The 15,820-nt window shown below is 35.7% G+C and overlaps 1 protein-coding gene across 5 annotated transcripts in view; it reads right to left on the bottom strand.

The window, feature by feature from the left end:
* Positions 1–4,141: 4,141 nt before the first annotated feature.
* ZNF713 (zinc finger protein 713) overlaps positions 4,142–15,820 on the bottom strand; it is a 62,266-nt gene continuing 50,587 nt past the window's right edge. For 2 of the 5 annotated variants that reach the window (XM_039849056.1, XM_039849057.1), the window contains exon 5: positions 4,142–5,557. In XM_039849056.1, the coding sequence (XP_039704990.1) occupies positions 4,500–5,557 (1,058 nt within the window). In that variant the 3' untranslated portion in view covers positions 4,142–4,499. Of the gene's footprint in view, positions 5,558–6,482; positions 6,588–15,820 lie in introns of those variants that run through there. The other 3 variants (XM_039849058.1, XM_039849063.1, XM_039849061.1) reach the window with 3 other exon arrangements.

Below are 15,820 nucleotides of genomic sequence, written 5' to 3'. Positions count from 1 at the left end.
CTTGTGTGTATAAACTGCTGGAAAAGGTTCAAATGGATTGTGAGTTGTGTGAATTTGGTCTCAGGGAATCATCAGGGTGGTGCGAACAGTATTAGCCAGGTTAATGGATTGCCTAGATTTTGTACTTGCTTATGTCTTCTGGTTATGTGTGAGATTCGCTCAACAAGGAAACAATGGTGCCTGCTAACACTTTCACCCCGGAGAGAGCTGCCCTGATCCCTGACCTTCCAGCCCTTGCCCTGAAGGTAACCAATTTAATTCTTCCTCATATGTCCCTGCAGCTCTTTGAGCTGCTGCTTCTGTGCTGGAAGCCATAGTTAATGAGTTTGTGAGTGAGCAAGTCCATGAGCAGGCCCCACAAGTGAATGCCTGGGACTCCAGTAGCCCTTCGTTTCACTCCAATGCAATCCCCACTGGTTTCCGCAGTCAGATATTATGGGGACTGCTTTTCCTGGCACTGGTATCCCAAGTTGGGGGACCTGGTGCAGGGCTGGGAAAACTCCACAGCTGAGGTATTTCTCCCAATTCTTAAATGCCACAATGTGGGTGTGGGACCTGTCCATTCCACATCTTTGCCCCTCTTATCAGTCTTATTCTGGTTTCTTTACATTCTTAGTCATAGGAATTCTGCTCAGCTAGTCTTCAGGTGAGTCTTAATAATGGTTGATCTATAATTTAGCTATAACTTTCATGCAATTATGTGATAAGATGAACAGTTTACCTATTTTGCCATCTCGACTGGAACACCCCTGTGTGATTCATTACTGATCTCAAAAAAGTAACATATATTGTCTTTTCTTGCTAAGTGTGTGCACATGTACGTATACATGTATATTCTTATTTAATCAGTTAAGAATAAACAGGGTACTGGGTAAGCCCAATAATGTAAAATATTGAGCCATATCAAGAAATAGGAAAAACTGAATAATCCCTTAGAGCAGCAGTTCCCAATCTTTTTGGCATCAGGGATGGGTGCTCCTATGAGAATCTAATGCCTGATGATCTGAGGTGGAGCTAAGGCAGTGATGCTACCACTACGGAGCGGCTGCAAATACAGATAAAGCTTCACTTGATCACCCGCCACTGAGCCCCTGCTGTGTAGGCCAGTTCTTAACAGGTCACAGACTGGTACCTGTCCACAGCCCATGGGTTGGGGACCTCTGCCTTATAGCAAGTAGAAGTCTGGTTCAACAACTAATTAGATCTAACAGTCACATACAATAACCAAGCAGAAAGAGGATTCAACAGTGTGTTGCTAAATGAGGTAGCTAAATATTTTATAGAGGAACACAACAAAACTAGCATTCTTCAGTAAGGAGTTGGATGACATTAATCATACTAAGGAAGCATATAGAAGCTTTAAATAATGTTAGCCAACAAGGTCATCAAAATGACAGGACAATGGACCAAATGGTTTGGGGGCAGTTCAAGAATCAAAAATTTTAAATCTATACAAAAGGTTGGTCTTAAAACATCCCAAGACATAATAGTGATATTGTTATAACAAACCAAAGAAAGTTATTTGGTCTGTGCAACTAGGTTTTCTGGATGACTCAGGGATCAACTAGTTGCTGATCCAGAAATTGTAACTTAATTTGTCTGAGACAGTATTATTTTTATTTTGGGCTGGACAAGATTACCAAAAACCTGAGGTAGGAATACAAACAGTACATGTTTGAACAACCTAAATCTAGGAATAACTGAATAATTGGAACCTTGGGAAAGGAATATTGGTGATTTAAAGAATATCAGTTGGTTTCTTAAATTAATAAACTGAACATTAATCAAAATACAAATGAGTATTTTTCTCCAAGCACATAAGCCTCCTGGACATAAGAGAACCTATCAACATGATGCTCCTTTAATATTCTGAGGTTCTGAGAAACAGTCACACAGATTTTGGTGTTGAGCAGCAATCTTTCATTTTATTAATTTAAATATATTAAATGTTTTCAGAGTGTTATAAAATACAATTCCTGGCACTGTTTGCATCTACTGGATTAGGAGTAAGATAATCCATTTTTGAGTGACATTTCATTCTGAGAAACTCTGAATAAGTCTTTTATTATTATATGTAGGCTTAAGTATTTCTTTTTACAAAAGAAGGGCAAAACACTTGGTTGGATGGACTAGATGAACTAACACATATGAAAGGGTAATATCTGCCCTCCCACACAAAAATAAATAATAACAAACAGGTTTTTGAATGGGTACTACTCCTCTGGCTCCCCTACTCCAACATCAGTATCTTGATGTAATTAACATATACTTACGGTTCACTCCTTACTTTGGAACATTTTGAAGAGAACAAAGAACAACATGAGAATGAATTCACACCAGAATGAGTTTACTGTACAATTAAGAGAAAAATAATCATTAATGACCCTAAGGAATATGAATACACACACACACACACACACACATACACACACACACACACACACACACACATACACATATAATAATACATATATATATATATACACACACACACACATACATACATATATATTAGGCTTCTAATCTACAATTCCTATTTATGAGAAATTGGTGAAAATCCTTGGCCAACTGTGGTCTCATTTAGTCCAGACACTTTCTATCTGGGTTGTCCAAATTCTGCTGACCCTTTTCTCAAAATACCATATTGTTCTTGTTTTTCACTAGTCCTAAGATACACTGCCTTGTATTGGAGCTTTTAGTACTCTTTGTGAAATATTTGCTTTTTTCTTTTTCTGGCTGCAATACTAAACTTTGATCAAAGCCTTTACCAGTTATAATTAATCATTACTTCTTTGATATATATCTTTCCTGTCAGACTTCACCTTGGCTCACTCTCTCTCTTCCTAAAATCTGAGTGCCCTATAGGCAAATGAATGTTAAATGTAACGCCTTTTGGTGAAAAGAGACTTCCAGAACTGATCTGCCCTGAAAATGAAATCTCCACTACACAGATATTTGAACAAAAGATACTATTAGAAATCTTCCCTGAGTACAGTAACTCAAGGTTTTATTAAATATTTCACATCTACTGACATATGGACATAAAAGTACTTTGAAAAGTTTAACTCTTGTGATGAAATGAGTTTATTAATTTCTTGGTTTTTAGTATTTTAATTTTTAAAAGTCTTTAAATCATTTCAGCTTTGGTTCCAGGACTATAAAGTCTAGTACTTCAAAGAGAGAAACATGGAAGTCTTAAGCTGGAACAAATGTTAGAAGAAAGGTGAGAAAGCAAGGGGAATGCATTTTTACCTTAGCCTCATGGCTTCTTTAGCCATGCCTGAGAAGACTGAGGTAAAAATGAAAAGGCAAGAAACTGAAGTAGCCTCATACTTACAGTTGTTTATGGCTTATGACAGGTTATATTTATCATGCTTCAGAACATCAAAATGTAAATTTTGTCAAACAAGGCAATAATCCTAAAAATCAAATTAAATCACCTAAATTCTTTATAGAAAAAGGGTGTTACATAAATTTATCTCAACAAATAAAATATTGAGCCAATGAGTAATACTTCCTTTGTTGTTTATGTAAGACACTAAAGTTCTTCCCTGGTTCTTAGCCTCAACATAGCACCACAGTTCACTGACTGGTATAGTCCCCTACTTCCTGTCTTCCATAGTGGTGCTGGGAGGTATAGGGATTCTTAGCCTGCGGTCATTATTAAACAAACAAACAAACAACTTCTCTATTCAAACCTGCAAATACAGCAGAAACAACAATTTTAATTCAAAAGTTTACATTTGCTATAGGGAAATTTAAAACCAGAACAGCATGATAGAAAAGTAGACTTCTCGGAATCACCTCTCAAAGTTCATCAACATAACCTTCAGTCTCCACCATGACTCTTAAAGTGATCCTGATTAAGAATGAAAGGATTGCTAAAAAACAATAACAGCATGTTGCCATATCCTACCACATTGTTTTGCAAATAATGCTACAGAGATTTAGGTGGTACATCAATTGATATTTTAAATTTCAGTTATATATTTATTCTGATGGAAATTAGAAGAGACATAGTTAGCATATAACACTCAATTTACATAAAATTTCCTAGGACAATGCTAAAAACTGAGTCCCTTTAAAGAAATATATTAAGCACTAAATACGGTAAAAACTGCAAAGGAAGAACACAAGTGACTGAAGTTTGAGAAATGTTCTTTTCTGTTTATTTCAAGTTTATGTGACTGGTTACATTACATCATTGCCTTGATTAATCAATGTTTCTATAATTAAAAACTTGTACCATAAAACTTACTGGTGAACAATTATAGGTTATGCCAACAGAATTTCTGGTCATTACAATAAGTTTTATATCATGATATAAATTATTTTCACTATTTATAACTTCTCCTTGGAAAAATGCTACTAGTTTAAGGTCTAACTTTATTTGTTTTCTATGCATTAAACGTTTGTTTATACATTTTCTCTCCACTATGAATAATTTGATATTGAATGAGATGGAAAGGTCTGACAAAAATTTTCCTACATTTATATATTCATATGATTCCCCCACCATGAGTTACATGTTGCTGAGTAAGTGAAGGACTATGGCTTAAGGCTTTGTCACATTTATTATATTCACATAATTTCTCCCGAGTATGGATTTTCCTATGTTGATTAAGGTGTGCACTCTGGCTAAAGGCTTTGTCACATTCGTTACATTTATAGGGCTTCTCTCCTGTATGAGTCCTCTCATGCTGATTAAGATGTGTCCTCTGGCTAAACGCTTTCCCGCAAAAACTACATTCATAAGGTTTCTCTCCAGTATGCAGTCTATGATGTTCAGTAAGGGAAGTGATACGACTAAATGCTTTACCACATTGATTACATTTATAGGGCTTCTCTCCAGTATGAATTCTCAGATGTTGAGTAAAAGAAGAATGTTGACGGAAGGCTTTCCCACATCCATTGCATATAAAAGGTTTTTCTCCTGTATGAATTCTCTGATGTTGAATAAGATGTATCCTCTGGCTGAATCTTTTCCCACATTCATCACACTTATAGGGCTTCTCTCCTGTAAGGACTATCTGAGGTTGAGTAAAAGATGAATTGTGGCTGAAGGCCACCTTACATTCACTGGGTTTCTCTTCTGCATGAATATGATTAGTAAAAATAATATGTTGACTGAAGATATTTCCATACTCATTATAATCATAAATATTCTCTCTTATATAGTTTCCCTGATAGTCAACCAATTCTGAATTATATTTGATACTGTTTCCTTGTGTGTCCGAATTAAAGGGTATTTTAATTGAAGAAGTTCTCTGATTCATAATAAGGTCTGAGTTCATCTTATAGTTTTCCCCAAATCTATTACATTCAAGGCTTCTCTCCTGTGTGACTTTTTTGGGGGTTAAAGATACTTGTCCTAAATGTCTCTGTTGGTTTTCTTGGTTAAACTCTAACTGGTAATCAAAATCCCAGAGTCTTCCTAGGATGGAGTACCAGAAACTGTCTCCTGCTAGTCTCTCCATTATCATGTCATGGGTTTTATTTTCATCAGAAATATTCTGGTTTGGAGTTGATTTTTTGATTTCAGGTTTATTTTCCCCATCTAAAAGAAATTCAGAACATACAAATACTTTCCAGTATTCTCTGTTTTGAAAAAGAAATTGTTGCATAATGAATTACCAAATTAAACTGACATTAATGCAAACAGGGCACTTGTGGTGTTAAAAAGTCTTAAAATGTGGCCATGTAACAAGCAGAATGACTATAAAAAGATGACAAGAAGCAGAGAGCTGGGAAAAATTTTAAAACATGTGTGGTAATCATAAAAAGAAGAGATCATAAAGGAGTATCTATGATTAAAAGGAAATGGAAAAGATAAGACATATCAGGGAAAGATCTGTGCTCAGAGGGGAGAGATATTAAAGAAAAAGGGGATTTAGAGAAGATAGGTCTCATCTGTGGACAATTCTACTGTAATGTCAGGTACTGGCTTTTTAAAAAGTATTTCTTCCTATTTTAAATCTTTTGTTTAAAATGATGAAACTAATAGTTTCTTATAGTAATGTATTCAAATAATATAGAAACATATAAAGTAAGAATTCCACCACTTAGAGGTAATCATTGTTAAGAGTTTGGAGCCCATCTTGCCAATTTTTTTTTTTATGTTCACACACATATAAATGTAAACCACGTTTTGAAAAAACATGACTCATGGATTTTAATAAAAACAAAATTTAATTTCAGTCTCCTACCACTTTAAACTATGTAAAGGGGGTATTCTTCCTCAATTTCCGGATAAAGATTTGGGCAGGTTCCAAGACTTTCCCCTTAATTCTTAAGTACCAGATCTTTCTACTGTTATATTAAGTCACAAACACAGTCTATATTCAGTAATTAAAATGTTCAGAGTGACATTGGGTTAAACATGGCGGAGTGAGAGACGTCCCCAAATCTCTCTCCTTGAAACAACAATAAGTTGAACATCTAAAACTCAACAAAAAACACCCAAACTGCACATCAGCATGTCTGAGCATGGGATCTGCACATAAGAGCTACCACAGGTCAGAACTCCAGGTGTCGGGTGGTGGACTGGGAGAAATAAAGAAGCTGCTTCTTGCAGCCACTGGAGTTCCCTGTAGGAAAAAGGGAAGAAGGAGCATTGAGTTCCCTGAATAACCCTGCCTGGGAAAGCCTTGAGCTCCCCATGGCTGGCTGGTGGCAAGGCCCAGTCATCAAGACAGAAGGTATAGAAGAAGGATGGAAGAAAAACAACAGTTGATATTTACTGGACGCAGTTGCAAAACTGAGCTGCAGGCCACAACCCCCAACCAAGAGGGCCTCACGCCCATATCCTATGGCACCTAACGCCGCGGGATTCTGAGCAAACGCTACCAAAACTGTTGCTAACACTGATAGGGACTGAAACTGAGGGTAGCCAGCATGATTAAACATCTATAAGGAAAAAACATTAAGACTATATAAAGTAGAGATCCAAGAGGCTTAGACACCACCTACTGGAAACCAAAAGAAAAACACCTTCTTTGCAATGGGCTTGGGACCATTATACAATAAATCTTCTGGGGGAAAAAAAAAAGCAGAAGACAATTCCATTAATGCCCAGGAGGAGAATCAGTCCATTACACACCATGAAAAACCAAGGTGACAAGGCATCTCAGAAAGAAAGAGAAAAATCTACAGAAAATAAGCTTACAGACATAGAAATAAACTACTTACATGACATAGAATTCAGGATGGTACTTTGAAAAAACTCAATGAGATCTAAAACAAATCATATCAACAATTTCAGGAATTGTAAAAAAAATAGATTAGCGAATGAGTTCTTTAGCAAGGAGATTGAAATCTTCAAAAAGAACAGAATAGACCTTCTGGAGATAAAGAACACACAGCAAGACTTGAAAAATGAAATAACGAGCTTGAGAAATAGAGTCGACCAAATGAAGGAAAGGATCAGTGATATCAAAGACAGAAATCTAGAAATAAATCAGAAGGAAGAGAGAAACCGAAGAATGAAAAATAACGAAAAAGAAATACAAGAACTAGCTGATACCATCAGGAGAGGAAACATAAGAATGGGAATTCTTGAAGGGGAGGAAAAGGAGCAGGGATTAGAAAACATTTTCAGACAAATAGTGGACAAGAATTTCCCAAATCTAAGGAATAAGCTAGAGCTTGGAATTCAAGAAGTCAATAGAACACCCAATTATCTCAACCCAAAAAGGCCTTCGCCAAGACACAGTGCATTAAAATGATCAAAAATCAACAACAAAGACAGAATTCTCAGGGCAGCCAAGGAAAAGAAGACAGTAACCTATAAAAGAATACCCATTAGATTATCATCAAACTTCTCAGCACAACTATACAAGTCAGAAAGGAATGAAGTCAAATATTCAAACTATTAAATTGAAGGAACTACCAGCCAAGAATACTATATGCACCTAAGCTCTCCTTTAGATATGAAGGAGAAATAAAGACCTTTCAAGACATACAAAAATAGAGAGTATTCTCCACTACGAGGCCTGCACTACAGGAAGTACTGAAAGGGGTCAGCACACCTAAACAAAATGACAAAAAAAAAAAAAATATACATAATTAGGCATAAGGTAACTAGCAGGCTGATAAAAGCAGAGGAGTGCAACCTTTATTAGGAATGAGGTATTATAAGCTTAATAAGAAGAGATTTGCTATAGCAAGATAGCAATTAATGTTCAGCATACATAGGGACAAATTGAGACAACAATGACTGAAAAGTGGGGGATTCAATGATCCAAATTTGCAAAGGGAAATGGATATAATGCATGCACAGAAGAAATAGGACGACTGTATATATACATATAGGTGTATGTATGTATGTGTGTGTGTGTGCGCGCGCGCGCATGCGTGTGCGTGTATGTGTGTGTGTGTGTGTGTGTGTGTATGCGTGTGTGTATTTCCTTTACATAGTCATATTGGCAACCACACGCCAAAGATTCAGAACTTAAGTACATAACTTAAAACAAGAAGGACCAGATGGAAATCCCACAAAAGCCAAAAAAAAAAAATAAAGAAAACGGAAACACAAGGACAAGGAAGCAATGGAAACACCAAGCTACCAGAATGCAAAAGATAAAATGGCTATGAGAAGATCTCATATTTCAATAATCACCCTAAATGTAAATGGACTGAAATCACCAATAAAAAGGCACAGAGTTGCAGATTGGATCAAAAAACAAAACCCAACCATATGCTGCCTCCAGGACACATATCTCAGCTCCAAAGACAAATACAGACTCAAACTGAAAGGGAGGAAAATGATATTTCAAGCAAATGGTATTCAGAGAAAAGCAGGAGTTGCAGTACTAATATCAGACAAAATATACTTCAAAATAAAAAGATAAAGAAATACACTGAGGGACACTTCATAATGATAAAAAGAAGCACCAAGAAGACATAACACTTAAATATCTATGCTCCCAATCAGGGAACCCTCAAATATATAAAGCAATTACTAACAGAACTAAAAGGAAAAACAGACCAAAACATTATCATAGTAGGAGACCTAAATAGCCCACTGTTAGATATGGACATATCATACAAATAGACAATCAGTAAGGAATTAACATCCTTAAATGACACATTAGACCAACCGGACATAATTGACATATACAGAGCCTTCCATACCAAAACAGCTGCTTATACATTCTTCTCTAGTACACATGAAACATTCTCAAGAATTGACCACATACTGGGACACAGAGATAGCCTCAACGAATATAAGAGGGTTGAAATGATACCAACCATATTCTCTGATCATAGTACTTTGAAACCAGAGATCAACTGCAGAAAAAAATCAGGAAGAACCACAAATACATGGAGATTAAACAACACGCTACTGAAGAATAACTGGGTCAAGGAAGAAATAAAAAGAGAGATCAAGAGATACATAGAAATGAATGATAATGACAGTACAACATATGAAAACTTTTGGGACATGGCTAAAGCAGTCATAAGAGGAAAGTTCATATCATTACAGGCCTACCTCCAAAAACAAGAATGAGCCCAAATAAACAACGTAACGCTTCATCTTAAAAAAACTAGAAAAGGTAGAATTAATGAAGCCTAAAGTCAACAGAAGGAAATAAACAAAATCAGAGCAGAAATAAATGAAATTGAAAAAAAAAAAAGAATAGGAAAAATAAATGCAACAAATAGCTGGTTCTTTGAGAAGGTTAATAAAATTGACAAACTGCTGGCTAGACTCACTTTCAAAGAAAAAAGAGAAAGGACACAAATAAATAAAATCAGGAATGAAAGAGGGGGAAATTACGACAGACACTGCAGAAATACAAAAGATTATACAAGAATACTATGAAAAAGTATATAACACCAAATATAATAACTTAAAAGAAACAGACCAGTACTTAGAAAAATACAACTTTTCTAGATTGAATCAATAAGGACTAGAAAATCTAAAGAGAATGGCAGCAGTATGGAAAATGAAACAATCACCAAAAACCTACCAAAAAGTAAAAGTCCAGGACCAGATGGCTTCACCAGTCAATTCTACCAAACATTCAAGAAGATTTAATACCTATTCTCCTCAAACTCTTCCAAAAAACCGAGAGGAGGCAATACTCCCAACTCATTTTATGAGGCAAATATTACTCTGATACCAAAACCTGGTAAAGATACCACACACACAAAAATCTACAGACCAATATCTCTCATGAACAGAGATGCAAAAATTCTAAATAAGGTACTAGTGAACTGAATACAGCAACATATTAAAAAGATTATAAACCATGATCAAGTGGGCTTCATCCCAGAAGCACAGGGATGGTTCAATATACTCAAATCAATTAATGTGATACACCACGTAAACATATTAAAAAAATAAGAATCATATGATCATATCAATAGATGCAGAAAAAGCCTTTGACAAGATACAGGACCCATTTATGATCAAAATCTTTAACAAAATCGGCACAGAAAGAAAATACCTAAATATAATAAAGGCAATATATGGCAAGCCTTCAGCCAACATTATACTTAATGGCAAATAAGTAAAAACTTTCCAAGATCAGGAAGGCAAGGCTGTCTACTATGGCCATTGTTATTCAATATAACATTGGAGGTCCTAGTGAGTGCAATCAGGCAAGAGAAAGTTATAAAAGGCATCCAAACAGGAAACAAAAAAGACAAACTGTCACTACTTGTGGATGACATGATTCTCTATACAGAAAACTCTAAAGACTACACAAGAACACTACTAGAAACAATGAGCAAATACAGTAAAGTCTCTGGATACAAAATCAACATTGAAAAATCCATAGCATTCCTATAATCTAATAACGAAATATCAGAAAAAGAAGTGGAAAAATAATTCCTTTTGCAATTGCAACAAAAAAATAAAATACCTAGGAATACATTTATCAAAACATGTGAAGGACCTATATAATGAAAACTACAAGACCCTATTAAAAGAAATCGAAGAAGATACAAAGAAATGGAAAGATATTCCATGTTCTTGGATTGGAAGAATCAACATAGTTAAAATGACCATATTACCTAAAACATTATACAGATTTAATGCAATCCTCATCAAAATCCCATCGGCAGTTTTTAAAGAAATAGAACAAAAAATTATCATATTTGTATGAAAGCACAAAAGACCCCTAATTGCCAAAGCCATCCTGAGAAAAAAAAAATAAGGATGGAAGCATCACTCTGCCCGACTTCAAATTATACTACAAAGAGACAGTAATCAAAGTGGAATGTATTGGCAGAAAGACAGACACACAGACCAGTGGAACAGAATAGAGAGTCCAGAAGTAAACCCATATTTATATGGGCAAATAATTTTCAACAAAAAAGCCAAAAACATACAATGGAGAAAGGAAAGCCTCTTCAATAAGTAGTGCTGGAAAAACTGGAAAGCCACCTGCAAAAGAATGAAACTAGACTGTTATCTATCACCACACGAAAATTAACTCAAAATGGATTAATGATCTGAATATAAGAACTGAAGCAATAAAATGCATAGAAGAAAACATAGGTACTAAACTCAAAGACCTTGGACTTAAAGAGGATTTTATGAAGTTGATCTCAAAGGCAAGGGAATAAAAGCAAAAATAAATGAATGGGACTATATCAAAATAAAAAACTTCTGCTTGGCAGAAGAAATCGTCAACAGGGTAAAGAGACAAACATCTGAATGGGAAAATGTATTTGCAAGCAACGCCTCTGTAAGGGCCTAATATCCAAAATATACAAAGAACTCATACGACTCAATAACAACAAAAAAACAAACAATCCAATAAAAAAATGGGCAGAGGACTTGAATAGACACTTTTCCTTAGAGGACATACAAATGGACAACAAATATATGAACAGATGCTCAATATTGCTAGCTATTAGGGAAATGGAAATCAAAAGCACAATGAGGTACCATCTCACACCTGTTAGAATAGCTGTAATCAACAGGACAAGTAATAACAAATGTTGGAGAGAATATGGAGAAAAAGGAACCCTCATACACTGCTGGTGGGACTGCAAATTGGTACAGCCACTATGGAAAACAGTATGGAGGTTCCTCAAAAAACTAAGAATTGATCTACCATATGATCCAGCAATCCCTCTACTGGGTATTTTCCTCAAAGCCTTGAAAACCCATATCCAAAAAGATATTTGCAAACCTATGTTCATAGCAGCATTATTCACAGTGGCCAGGACATGAAAGCAAGCAAAGTGTCCTACAACAGATGACTGGCTATAGAAGCTGTGGTACATATATACAATGGAATATTACTTAGCCATAAGAAGAGATGAAATACTGCCATTTGCAATAACATGGATGGAACTTGGGATAATCATACGAAGCAAAATAAGCCAGATAGAAAAGGTTGAAAATCACATGGTATCACTTATATATGGGATATAAACCTAAAAGCAACAAAAGAACAGGACAAACAAACAGAGCCTTATGGACTAGTGGTTACCATGAGGGAAGAGGGTGAGGGAAGAAGGAAAAATAATAAAAAAAAAAATGTAAAAAAATAAAGTGAAAAAAAAATAAATGAAAGCAACAATAAAATAAAATGCTCATTCATGTGTAATAGTCAAAACTAAAAAATTAATCCTTTTCTCTTCCTTTGGGTCTGTTACAGGGTCATGTTACTTCTCTATCTCTGCCTACAATCTTCCCTCATTCTACTCTATTTCGGTTTACCTCTTCCTCAACTCTACTCTCTCCATCCTAGACTTTTCTCTGACTCTGTTCTCTTCTTTCCCCACTTACCTCCCTGCTGGCTTCTTCCATCACTCACTAATGTTTAGTTCCATTCTAACAAGAGTTAAGGGATAGGAGCTGTGTAGAAAGAGGAGGGATTAAGAAGATAATTTTTATATGACTGGGTGGCTTCAAAGTCTCAGCTTAGCAAATGGTTAAGGGAACTTAACCAGTTTGGGGAACTTTTATCACTCTTGGGAGGTTTTTGCTGCAACCCTCATTCTCTTGTCATTTCTGTGATCTAGATAGATATATCTCTGTTTTGGGTAGTACCTTGGGACTAGCCCTAGGGCATAAACCCTACTGAACATGATACAAGATCATGCTGGTTGACTCATGAAAAACACCCATGATACCTTGTCCCAACAAATTTGTGTAGTATACACTGATCTTAACAGCTTCTCCTGGCTCACCCACCAAAGCTAATTCATTAGTCAGCTATACTTGGTCCTTGGATCGCTTTAGCTTTCTTAACTGTTAGTCACACAGTACTCTTAGTCTTCTGACTACAGGAAATGTACAAGCATACCTTGTTTTATTGTGCTCCACTTTATTGCACTTTGTAGGTATTATGCTTTTATAAATTGAAGGTTTGTGGCAACCTTACATCAAGTGTGTCTATTGACAATTTTCCAATACCATTTGTTCACTTTGTGTTTCTGTGTCACATTTTAGTAATTCTCACAATATTTCAAACTTTTCCATTATTACTATATTTGTTATGGTGATTTGTGATCAGTGATCTTTGGTGCTACTATTGTAACTGTTTTTGGGTGCCATGAACTGCATCCATATAAGACAGTAAATTTAATCAGTAAGTGTTTTGTAGGTTCTGACTTCTCCACCTACTAGCTGTTCATCTATTTTCTTCTCTTTGGGCCTCCCTATTCCCTAAGGCAAAACGATATTGAAATTAGGCAAACTAATAACTCTAAATGTTCAAGTGAAAGAAAGAGTTGTACATTTCCCACTTTGAATTAAAAGCTAAAAGCAATTAAGCTTAGAGAAGAGGGCATGTTGAAAGTTGAAATAGGCCAAAAGCTAGGCTTCTTGCACCAGTTAGCAAAGTTGTGAATACAAAGGAAAAATTCTTGACGGAAATGAAAAGTGCTACTCCAGTGAACACACGAATGATCCAAAAAAAAAAAAAGCCTAATTGCTGATATAGAGATAGCTTTAACGGTCTGTATAGATGATCAAACCAGCCATAAGATTCCCTTAAGCTAAAGCCTAATCCAGAGCAGACCCTAAGTCTTTTCAATTCTGTAAAGGATGAGAGAAGTGAGAAAGCTTCAGAAGAAAAGTTTGAAGGTAGCAAAGGTTGGTTCATGAGGTTTAAGGAAAGAAGTCAATTCCATAACACAAAAGCACAAAGTAAAGCATCAAGTGCTAACGCAGAAGTTGCAGAAAGTTACCCAGAAGATCTAGCTAAGATAATTAATAAAGGTATTAACACTAAACAACAGATTTTCAATGTAGATGAAATAGCCTTATACTGGAAGATGCATGCCATCTAGGACTTTCACAGCTAGAGAGAAGTTAATGCTTGGCTTCAAAGGCCAGGCTGTTTTTTGGGGAGCTAATGCAGCTGGTGATTTTAAATTGGAGCCAGTGCTCATTTACCATTCCAAAAATCCTAGGGCCTTTAAGGATTGTGTGAAATCTACCCTGTCTGTGTTCTGTAAATGGAATATTTCTGTGTTCTGTAAATGGAGTAACAAAGTTTAGATTGCAGCACATCTGTTTACAACATGGTTCACTGAATATTTTAAGCCTACTGTTGAGACCTATAGCTCATAAAAAAATTCTTTTCAAATTTTTTACTGCTCATTGACAATGCTCCTGGTCACTCAAGCTCTGATGGAAATGTACAATGAAATTAATGTTTTCATGTCTGCCAAGACAACATCCATTCTGCAGCTCATGGATCAAGAAATAATTTCAACTTTCAAGTCTTATTTGAGAAGTATATCTCATAAGGCAATAGCTGCCATAGATGAATGATTCCTCTGATGGGTTTGGGCAAAACAAGTTGAAAACCTTCTGAAAAGGATTCATTATTCTAGATGGTATTAGGAACATTTGTGATTTATGGAAGAGGTTAAAATATCAACATTAACAGGAGTTTGGACAAAGTTAATTTCAACCATCATGAATGGTTTTGTGGGATTCAAGACTTCATTGGGGGATGTAACTGCAGATGTGTTGGAAATAGCAAGAGAACTGGAATTGAAATGGAGTCTGAGGATGCAACTGAATTGTTGCAGTCTCATGATAGAATTTTAACAGATAAGAGTTGCTTCTTATAGATGAACAAAGTAGTTTGTTTTTTTTTGAGATGGAATCTACTCCTGGTGAAGATGCTGTGAAGACTGGAAATTATAACAAAGAATTTAGACTATTACATGAACTTTGTTGATAAAGCAGCAGCAGGGTTTGAGAGGACTGACTCCAATTTTGAAAGAAGTTCTGTGGGTAAATGCTACAGAGAAATTGTTCATGAAAGGAAGAGTCAATTGATGGGGCAAACTTCATTGTTGCCTTATTTTAAGAAATTGCCGCAGCCACTCCAACCCTCAGCAATCACTACTCTGGATCAGGTAGCTGCCATCAACATTGAGACTAGACCCTCTACAAGAAAAAAGATGACTCGCTGAAATACTAGATGACAGTTAGCATTTTTTAGCAATAAAGTTTTTTTTAAATTTACATTGATTTTTTAGACATAATGCTATTGCACACATAACAGAAGACAATATAGTGTAAACATAACTTTAATGTGCAGTGGGAAATCATAAACTCAGTGTGACTGACTTTATAGTGGTGGTCTGGAACTGAACCCGTAATATCTGTGGTATATCTGTACATCAAAGCTATAGGCGTGGTGCACTTGATTATCATCCTAAATAGGACACTTGACAGTAAAAGGGGGCACCATTAATAGTTATGCCAGGAACTGTTCTGAGAAATAATGTAGAACTAGACCATAATACTGTTTTGTATTTTGCCTTTTCATATCACTGCATAACATGAACATATTTCCATGTCAACAAATACATTTCTATATAATTTTAAGGCACT

Source organism: Pteropus medius, unplaced genomic scaffold, assembly GCF_902729225.1.
Source record: "Pteropus medius unplaced genomic scaffold, Ma_sr-lr_union100, whole genome shotgun sequence".
Classification (NCBI taxonomy): domain Eukaryota; kingdom Metazoa; phylum Chordata; class Mammalia; order Chiroptera; family Pteropodidae; genus Pteropus; species Pteropus medius.
This window is presented reverse-complemented; position numbering and strand designations above follow the sequence as displayed.